The 11,307-nt window shown below is 43.4% G+C and overlaps 1 protein-coding gene across 1 annotated transcript in view; it reads left to right on the top strand.

Annotated features, from left to right (window-relative positions):
• LOC138373133 (uncharacterized PPE family protein PPE16-like) overlaps positions 1–9,951 on the top strand; it is a 41,800-nt gene extending 31,849 nt beyond the window's left edge. The window contains exon 3 of the mRNA XM_069339148.1: positions 9,169–9,951. Coding sequence (XP_069195249.1) covers positions 9,169–9,951 — 783 coding nt within the window. The remainder of the gene's footprint in view (positions 1–9,168) is intronic.
• Positions 9,952–11,307: the final 1,356 nt, after the last annotated feature.

Here is an 11,307-nt window from a genome sequence, read left to right as displayed (position 1 = left end):
GACAGGTGGAAGGTTCTGGTGGTAGACGTAATTCTATGTATCTATGTATTTATGTCTGTAGGTTAGATTAAGCATTTTTAAAAGCATTGCAGTCACCATCTGTGGTTGTTCAATTAATCCCTGAACTATATGTTTAACAGATCTCTCACCCTGTCCATGGAGGGCAGAAGAAAATGTATATATATATGCTGGTTAGCATTGTAAATGTGTGGCCACGTCTGTGGTAGAAAATAATAATAATAAAAAAATCTATATAGTCTCTAAGTTACTTGTATGAGGAAGAGGTAGACTGTCTTTACTCACCTGTTCATTTGTTCACCAGTCTACCCAGCCTGTTCAACGACCCATACATTCATTGACTTCCTTGCTCGACTGACCACACGTCAATTACCTTTCTGTTCACCTGTTCTCATGTATACTAATTAACACCGGTTTAGTTTTTCCCTCTATACTTATGTATAGAGAGAAAATACACTTATGTATATATATACATAAGTATATATACTTATGTATTTCTTTTCCTGTCCCCTCGTTCCCTCTGTATACCTGGGTATTTCCACCCTCGTCAGTTTCATCCACTTGTTCCGTTTTCCACTATTATACATATTCAATTCTCCACAACTCGAGTAAAGTAATTGCTTGAGCTCATCCCAGTAAAATAACTGCTTGGATAAATCCCAGTAAAATAAATGCTTGAATAAATCCCAGTAAAATAACTGCTTGGATAAATCCCAGTAAAATAACTGCTTGGATAAATCCCAGTAAAATAAATGCTTGAATAAATCCCAGTAAAATAACTACTTGGATAAATCCCAGTAAAGTAATTGCTTGAGTAAACTGATTACGCTTGAAATTGAAGATCAAAAGTTATGTGACTGTAGAACAGAAAATAACGCATTTTGGAGGTAGGGGCTATTGTAGGTAAGGGCTATTGGAGGCATTGTTAGGGAGGGCATCGTGATTGGTCCAATTGTCCAACAAAAGACTCTCCTTTTACTGTCTTTTTTGTTAACGGTTAAATTGTCCCCCCCCCCCCACGAGGACGTTGTTAGGGTAGATTTGTTAATGGTTGGGTTGTACGTGAAGCCTGAGGTTAGGGTTAGGGGTGTTAATAGTTCAACTGACATGAGAGGCTGTTTCAGGGCGGGTCAGGTTAGGTTACGTTAGGTTAGGTTAGGTTAGGTCAGGTTAATTATCTTGTTGTCATGGGAACCTGTTCTTCTCCTCTTCTCTTTTCTTACACACACACACACACACACACACACACACACACACACACACACACACACACACACACACACACTCACACACACTCACACACTCACACACTCACACACACACACACACACACACACACACACACACACACACACACACACACACACACACACACACACACCTGGTACAGGCTACGAGGCCCACACCTAAGGGGCCAAGAAGCCTGGTGGATAGCGGGCAGGACTCGTAATTCTGTGGCGCGGGTTCGATTCCCGCACGAGGCAGAAACAAATGGGGAAAGTTTCTTTCACCCTGAATGCCCCTGTTACCTAGCAGTAAATAGGTACCTGGGAGTTAGTCAGCTGTCACGGGCTGCTTCCTGGTGTGTGTGTGTGTGTGTGTGTGTGTGTGTGTGTGTGTGTGTGTGTGTGTGTGTGGTGTGGAAAAAAAAAGTAGTTAGTAAACAGTTGATTGACAGTTGAGAGGCGGGCCGAAAGAGCAAAGCTCAACCCCCGCAAACACAACTAGGTGAATACACACACACACACACACACACACACACACACACACACACACACGCGCACACGCACACATACACACACACACACACACACACACACACATTCAAAGACACACACACAAAGTTCATTCAGAACTTTGTATACCACATATGTCAGGCCAATCCTGGAGTATGCAGCCCCAGCATGGAGTCCATATCTATTTAAGGATAAGACTAAACTGGAAAAGGTTCAAAGGTTTGCCACCAGACTAGTACCCGAGCTGAGAGGTATGAGCTACGAGGAGAGACTACGGGAATTGAACCTCATTTCGTTGGAAGACAGAAGAGTTAGGGGGGACATGATCACCACATTCAAGATTCTCAAGGGAATCGACAGGGTTGATAAAGACAGGCTATTTAACACAAGGGGCACACGCACTAGGGGACACTGGTGGAAACTGAGTGCCCAAATGAGCCACAGAGATATTAGAAAGAACTTTTTTTAGTGTCAGAGTGGTTGACAAATGGAATGCATTAGGAAGTGATGTGGTGGAGGCTGACTCCATACACAGTTTCAAGTGTAGATATGATAGAGCCTAATAGGCTCAGGAACCTGTACACCTGTTGATTGACGGTTGAGAGGCGGGACCAAAGAGCCAGAACTCAACCCCCGCAAGCACAACTAGGTGAGTACACACACACACACACTCAGAGGCCAGCGAGGCCGGGCCAGCAAAGGCGGGGCCAGCGAGGCCGGGCCAGCGGGGCCGGGCCAGCGAGGCCGGGCCAGCGGGGCCGGGCCAGCGGGGCCGGGCCAGCGAGGCCGGGCCAGCGAGGCCGGGCCAGCGAGGCCGGGCCAGCCAGGCCACCACAATTAGCTACCGCCTTCCTCCCTAAAATTAACTCATAATAACTCGGGAGATTCCAAAAGGCCCAATCCCGTTGGCAGTAAATCCTCCGCTTAACCGGTGATTTACCCATTATCCGGAATTAACCAATAGATGTATATATATATTTAAAAAAAAAAGTATATATATGATCAAACCTGCGGCCCACTCTGCCTGTCAGACTCGACAGGGCCCAATTTGTGAACCATCTCTCACCCCTGTCACATTGGACGGTCGATGGCCGCATTGGTTGACGAAGTGGACCCCCGGTGATTGGGGAAAATGACGCCTTACGAGGGGGGTAGTTATGTGTGCCCGGGCTGGTGATTAGAGGCAAGGGAGGTTGGGGTATTGGCATGAGGGGCATGGGGGGGTGGGTGGAAGGGGGGGGGGGTATTACAGGCCGATGGTTGATGGGGTTGATGTATCATTGGTGGGAGGGGTTGGTGATGTTATAGATGGCTGTGGTGGTGTGGTGGTAGTGGTGTTGGGTGGTTGTGGTGTGGTGGTGGTTGTGTTGGGTGGTTGTGGTGTGGTGGCGGTGGTGTTGGGTGGTTGTGGTATGGTGGCGGTGGTGTTGGGTGGTTGTGGTGTGGTGGTGGTGGTGTTGGGTGGTTGTGGTGTGGTGGTGGTGGTGTTGGGTGGTTGTGGTGTGGTGGTGGTGGTGTTGGGTGGTTGTGGTATGGTGGCGGTGGTGTTGGGTGGTTGTGGTATGGTGGCGGTGGTGTTGGGTGGTTGTGGTGTGGTGGCGGTGGTGTTGGGTGGTTGTACTCACCTAGTTGTGTTTGCGGGGGTTGAGCTCTAGCTCTTTGGTCCCACCTCTCAACCGCCGGTTGTGGTGTGGTGGTGTTGTTGTTGTTGTTGTTGTTGTGAGGGTGTAGGAGAGTCTGTATCAGAATGTGGGAGTTGAAGGAAGGGGGGGGGGATGGGGAGGTGGGAATGGGTAGTAAAGGGGAATAAGAAGGGGCAGGAGAAGGGGGTGGGGAGGAAAGAGGGATGATGGGATGGAGGAGGGGGACAAACTTCACAAGTATTAAACTATGACCATTGTTCTCGGGAGGAAAAAGACTTGAAACACAAGGACTTATTCGCTTTTTACCGGAGATAATTAACTCAAGTATCAACATACAGCAGGAGGTCGTTAATACCGTTTTCAGAAACCTCGAACTGGAATGGTCAGGGACACGCGCGATTTCTATGAGTTGGTCAACGGGTCGGTTAGGTTAGGTTAGGTTCGAGCGTTTTATTCGCCTAGGGTGGTAACGGAGGAGGAAGGGCTGGTCGTCCTCGGCCGTTATCAAGTCGTACAAATAGTGTCTCTATTTCAACTCGTTCTCTTCTGCAATTTTCGTTATTCCTATTAACGCCTATAGTGTATTGCACAGTGCTATATGAACCTATATTTGTGCCTGCAGAACCGAGCTCTTGGTTCCCTTAGCTCGTGGTTCCACCTTCCTAACCGTTGATTATTTCCTGTGTGCGTGTGCGTGCGTGCGTGTGTGTGTGTGTGTGTGTGTGTGTGTGTGTGTGTGTGTGTGTGTGTGTGTGTGTGTGTGTGTGTGTGTGTATGTGTGCTTTCATCTCATGTATTTAACTACGTTTTATCTGGAGCTGGTTTTGAGAGTTGATCTCTAATAATGATCTACTCCCACAACTAGGCTTAAGGCTAGGTTTTTCCTGTTGATGACTTGATCGGAGGGAAGCAATTGCTGGCATCGACCTGCATGAACACCACACGGCCATCACAGCCCGGCGGATCCGTCACTTCCTGCAGGAAACTAGTAATTCTGGGAAAACATCAACAATTATGGCGATACTTATTAGATTGCTGTTAGATTAAATAGCTTTGAGGTCAGTGCTATTAATACAACCTTTTCTAGATGGTTTTATGGTATCTTCATTTATCATTCTATTCTGAACTTTCTAACGTCTGTCACTCATGTAAGTTGCTATTTGGTTGTGTAGAACATGGCATTGACCTTCAAATATGTAATATATAGAAAATATGTAATTCCTCTCTCGTCTCTGTTCCATGGAGTACATTCTAAGTTGCCTGAGACTGTCCCAATAATTTCGTTGCTCAGTTTCATTACATTGCACATGATTAAGTTAAAGTCTATAGTAGCCACTTTCTGAGCATTATTTCAGTTTGTACAGGTAATATAATGTCGTGTCTTGTCATCATCTACCTTATTAAACCCTCACCGAATGTTGTGATCGAATATTGCTCCTCTAGGAAATCATTTACATCAATCAGAGACAAGATATGCCGCAGTTCTGATCCTTTGTTGAACTCCGATCGTAGCATCTTCCTCCCTCTGATGTCTCTCGTCTCACTGTGATGTTCTGATGTGGAGATTCTCCTCTGTCCGTTGAGACACCTGCCCGTTCATCCGTTTATGCATCTCCAACAAGTGTAATTTCATATCTGGTGCTGTATTAGTGATTCCTCACACCTTGACCACTTGCGTGGTCCGACCAGCCCTTCACACGGCCTTGCCAACCTCTTACCTGGCCTTGCCAACCTCTTACCTGGTCCTGTCAACTCTTCACTTGGTCCTGTCAACCTCTCTCATCCCCAATCCTACCAACACTCACACCTCCACCCCACTGCCTCTTCCTCTAAACTGAAACTGAAACTGACTGACCAAGCTCATGACCTCAGCGACATTACCGACCAAAACAGACGGATTTTATATATATTTTGGTTCTTACAATGAGGACTGGAATGTCGTCCTGTGAGGTTGGCCCTAGGGAAAAAAAACACCCTTATGCCTGGACGGTACTAGGAGGGAACTATGACCCCCCATCAGTACAAGAGGGTTGAGGTCCTTTGGTGTGTGTGTGGGGTCATTTTGAGAGGTAAACTATATCATTATCATTGCGATCGTTATCATTCGCTTTATAATTGGCCTCATTATCATTAGGCTCGTTGTCAGCGGCCACTGGGAGGCTACGGACGTCTGTTTACATGGCGTTATCTGTATGTTTGGAGTCTCGACTCGAGATATAACAGTTTTTGATTAAGAGTGTTTGGCACAGCGATATTACATGCATTTGGCGGTGACTGGTGTCGTGTTTTGGGACCAACACGAGGGAATTAGTGTGGAAATTAGTGGCATTAAGGTCTTCAAAGGGATTTTTTTTAACGATCACTCGGCCATTAGCTCCCAAAATTAGTACACTTGAAGATCTTATATATGTCTCAATGTCCATGAAGAAACAGCTAACATAACACCTGTACCTCCTCTTAGATTATTTTACAGGAACTTCTTTTCCACGGCTTATCAAACGGAGGAAAAAGAATCCTGAAAGATATCATTGATAGGAACGTTATCGCCCGCAGACACCAATCAGAAGATACAATTAACAATATATTATAAAAACAAGAAGACCGTAAACTTACTTACGAAGTTATAACTTATAACTTACTCCAGACACCAAGCAAAGCGCCTTTAGAGAGAGACTAACATCATCTATGCCTTCACACGCCCACTTGGGGACTGTCAGCCCAAACGATCTCAGTATATAGGCAAGACAGCAACGTCTCTCCTAAACCATCTGGTCACTACTTGGTCCGGGAGACATCTCCCGTCACGCAGGGTGCAGTCGCGCCTCCACAGATCTCCAGTATCAGCTCTTGATACTGGTAATGGCTCAAAAGGGCCACCACCACCACCACTTACGGGCTATTCATGCCCGTGCCACCTCTTGGGTGGCTTAATCTTCATCAATCAATCGTCTCTCCTACTCACACATCTCCATATTGTACAGGACACACCCTCCACAAGCAACGTACACTTCCCCCAATTTATATAAATTAGCTTTCTTTCGAATTCATAATTTTATGGTTGAGAAAAAATATATATATATTTTGAATAGTCATTCTCTTTTACACGTTTTTTTTAATTGTTTAAGTTTTTCTCGAATACTTCAATCGGACCTCTTGAAACGTTGCGGATGTCTAAAGGTGATTTCAACAATTGGATCCAATTTCCTTATCTAACAGCACACATAAATTTAATTTTCATTTCAGCTAACTTAATTGGATCATGTAACAATGAAATTCATATTTTTACTTCCCCCAACCGAGGTAATATATTACAAGTCAGCTTAGCCCAGCTTAAGTAAGGAAGCTTTAATAACGCTTATGGATATTGTGTTATTTTGTAGATGTGTATCAAGGCAGTCGCACACACACACACACACACACACACACACACACACACCCTCGTAGCCTGGTGGATAGCGCGCAGGACTCGTAATTCTGTGGCGCGGGTTCGATTCCCGCACGAGGCAGAAACAAATGGGCAAAGTTTCTTTCATCCTGAATGCCCCTGTTACCTAGCAGTAAATAGGTACCTGGGAGTTAGTCAGCTGTCACGGGCTGCTTCCTGGGGGGGGGGGTGTGGAAAAAAAAAGTAGTTAGTGTAGTTACTAAACAGTTGATTAACAGTTGAGAGGCGGGCCGAAAGAGCAAAGCTCAACCCCCGCAAACACAACTAGGTGAATACAACTAGGTGAATACACATGGGAAGACGGGACACCACGAGCGTAGCTCTCATCCTGTAACTACACTTAGGTAATTACACACACACACACACACACTCACACACACACACACACACACACACACACACACACACACACACACACACACACACACACACACACACACACACACACACACACCTAATCAGCTACTATAATTGCTGGAGCTCATTGGACAGTCTATAAATGGTGGCGCATCTGCAGCGATCAAGGTGTAATTTTTTCCGGAGATTTCGTCCCGGTTTGGAAAACAAACACTTACTTTCTTGAATCTGTATTCCTCTATGTCTCCTCTCCTTTCTCCCAAGTCTTTCTTCCCTCTCTCTCTCTGCCTGTTTCCCATCTCCCTTTCCATTCCATTCCGTTTTCCATTCCTGCCCCTCTCCCTTACCACCACCTATGCTCCTTTCTCCCAAGTCTTTCTTCCCTCTCTCTCTGCCTGTTTCCCATCTCCCTTTCCATTCCATTCCGTTTTCCATTCCTGCTCCTCTCCCTTACCACCACCTATGCTCTCCTGACCATTCCCCACCCCCCACCCCTTACCCCCCTGACCACCACCCCCCATCATCTGCCCCCCCTCCCACAAACCCCCAGCCGACTCCCTCTCCCCATGGGGTCGGGAGCGGGTAATAGAGTCCGGCTGGGGAGACACAAACGGCGACCCAGGGGAGCGTGTTGCCTCCCCAGGGAGCCTGATGGGCCAGATAGCCCAGTGCCGCTCACTTACCCCCTCTCCCAGCCTCCTTTCCCCCCCCCCCCTTCCTCTCCCTCCCAGGAATCCTCTCCCCCTCCCTCCCAACTCCTTCCCCCTCTGCCAGCCTCTTGCTCCTTCTCCTTTCCTCTCCCATCCAACCCCCACTTTGTCTACTTTAGAGCGCCTCAGTTTTAGCATTGAGCTCCAATAAACTCACTTCGAACACGGAGCTCTAATTCTACAACAGATTATTCTGAGTCCTTAGCAATGTCTTGGTTACAGGAGAGTATTAATGCAGGTTATACAGTCATGTTACAGGTGTGTGTGTGTGTGTATTTACTGCTGATTTTATTATAGGATTTATCGCTTATTTAGGCAGCGTCTGGGATCCTCTTAGACGTAGGTTCGAATCCTCGTCACAGCCCTTGTGGGTTTGTTCATTTGATGCATCACGCTATTGTGATTTCTGTGTGTAAGGATGAGTGTTGTTTGGGGAGGGGGGTTGGATATCTCGTCCCACACTAATCCTGGCTTCCATACTAATATATCCTAATTCCCATACTCATCATGGCTTCCATACTCATATATCCTGGGCTCCTATCCCTTGCACTCATATATCTTCTGTGTTAAACAGGTTGTTACAAAGTTGAAGCTTATTAACATTATCAAACGTTTTTAACAAGTTCATAAAGTTTTTAATAAATACCTCGCTTCCAGCACATATAACTATTAACTTTTCAAAATAAATAACCCGAAAGTTGACGTTCATTTCTTCGCATAATTAAATGTTTGCTATCAGACAATTATCAAACATGATGTTCAAATATTTTGAGTATACCGCTTGGGCATACAATTTGAGTATACTTAACAGGGCTTGGCTCAAACGGGCATCACATATAACGGAATATATAACAGTAGGTGTAGCATATCTTTATAAAGGTGAACTCTGGCAGCTCAATATACATTCAAAGTAACTTTCTAAGTAAGAATCTAAGCACCTTTCTAAGTAACAATCAGTGTCTCACCAGAATGACTTATCTTTATCTCTAATTGGTGAATAAACCTTCAGAGACTTTCAACTTTCAACACAAACTTTCATATTATATTTAGTTCTGTTTATCATTTATTTATATACGAGTTGGTTATTAATTGTCGTTTAAGGATTTAAAAGTAAAGTAGAATTTAATAGTTATTATTCTTCTCGTTAACAACCATTAAACAAAATATATTATTATACTGTATTTTTAATTAATTTTTTTTTTTTAACTAAGACTGTTGTTTATAAGGATTGTCTTTTATATACCGAATGAAACTACAAGTTAGGAGACTGGAGGCTGGGAGACTTCAAGCTAGGAGACTTCAGGCTAGGAGACTTCAAGCTAGGAGACTTCAAGCTAGGAGACTTCAGGCTAGGAGACTTCAAGCTAGGAGGCTTCAAGCTAGGAGACTTCAAGCTAGGAGACTTCAAGCTAGGAGACTGGAGGCTGGGAGACTTCAGGCTAGGAGACTTCAAGCTAGGAGACTTCAAGCTAGGAGACTTCAAGCTAGGAGACTTCAAGCTAGGAGATTACAAGCTAGGAGACTTCAGGCTAGGAGACTTCAAGCTAGGAGACTTCAGGCTAGGAGATTACAAGCTAGGAGACTTCAGGCTAGGAGATTACAAGCTAGGAGACTTCAGGCTAGGAGACTTCAAGCTAGGAGACTTCAAGCTAGGAGACTTCAAGCTAGGAGACTTCAAGCTAGGAGATTACAAGCTAGGAGACTTCAGGCTAGGAGACTTCAGGCTAGGAGACTTCAAGCTAGGAGACTTCAAGCTAGGAGACTTCAAGCTAGGAGACTTCAAGCTAGGAGACTTCAAGCTAGGAGACTTCAAGCTAGGAGATTACAAGCTAGGAGACTTCAAGCTAGGAGACTTCAAGCTAGGAGACTTCAAGCTAGGAGACTTCAAAATAGGAGACTTCAAGCTAGGAGACTTCAAGCTAGAAGACTTCAAACTTGGAGACTTCAAACTAGGAGACTTCAAACTAGGAGACTTCAAACTAGGAGATTACAAGCTAAGGCACTACAGGCTAGGAGCTGTTGTTATACATCAGCTCATCTGAAGTCTGAACCTAGAAACTCATTTATTTTATTAACATATAATTATTATTATTATTATTATTATTATTATTATTATTATTAAAAAAAAATTAATTAAAATTTGTATTCCGAAGCATATGTGTACAAAGAACATAAATGCACAAGTAAGGGGACAGGAGTTACTCAAACTAATGGAGCCACTATTTCGAAAAAGCGTATTGAGCAAAACTTAAAATAAATTGAACAAAACGAAAAAAATATTTAAAGGTGTAAAGAGGTGGGTACTTAAGTTATTAATGCTAAAAGGAAAGTAAACTAACAAAAATTGAAAAAAAAATAAATCAGGAAAAATAACAGATGAATACAATAAGAATGATGACAGACAATAGTTAATGATGACAGACAATAGTTAATGATGACAGACAATAGTTAATGATGACAGACAATAGTTAATTATGACAGACAATAGTTAATGATGACAGACAATAGTTAATGATGACAGACAATAGTTAATGATGACAGACAATAGTTAATGATGACAGACAATAGTTAATGATGACAGACAATAGTTAATGATGACAGACAATAGTTAATGATGACAGATAATAGTTAATGATGACAGACAATAGTTAATGATGACAGACAATAGTTAATGATGACAGACAATAGTTAATGATGACAGACAATAGTTAATGATGACAGACAATAGTTAATGATGACAGACAATAGTTAATGATGACAGACAATAGTTAATGATGACAGACAATAGTTAATGATGACAGACAATAGTTAATGATGACAGACAATAGTTAATGATGACAGACAATAGTTAATGATGACAGACAATAGTTAATGATGACAGACAATAGTTAATGATGACAGACAATAGTTAATGATGACAGACAATAGTTAATGATGACAGACAATAGTTAATGATGACAGACAAGGATAATTATATATGATGAAACCAGAAGTTTTATAGCAAAAGCTGTTCAGTAGTTTATTTACACTAATATATATTAGTGAGTAATCCAGAAAAGGTTAACCGAAACATAACATAAAATAATATACACAGGCGGGAACCCATTATCGTGATATATCAAATGGAAAATCCCACAGGAGCCGTGATTAGGGTTCGAACCTATGCACGCTAGATTCGAACCTCATCACGGTTCTTGAGGCTTCAGAGGAAGCCTCAGGATGCCTCGAGGGTGCAGTAGTACCCTCAGATTGCAATTCTTTTGACCATGTCGTGGCGTAGAAAGAAAATGTGAGAGAAAATAAGTTACATGAGAGTGAGTATATATATGATATTAAGTTAATATTACTTATAGAGTCTCTTTTAACCTAGTTGAGAGACGTATATACAACGTTTAACG

This window comes from Procambarus clarkii, chromosome 41 (genome assembly GCF_040958095.1).
Source record: "Procambarus clarkii isolate CNS0578487 chromosome 41, FALCON_Pclarkii_2.0, whole genome shotgun sequence".
Taxonomy (NCBI): Eukaryota; Metazoa; Arthropoda; class Malacostraca; order Decapoda; family Cambaridae; genus Procambarus; species Procambarus clarkii.
This window is presented reverse-complemented; position numbering and strand designations above follow the sequence as displayed.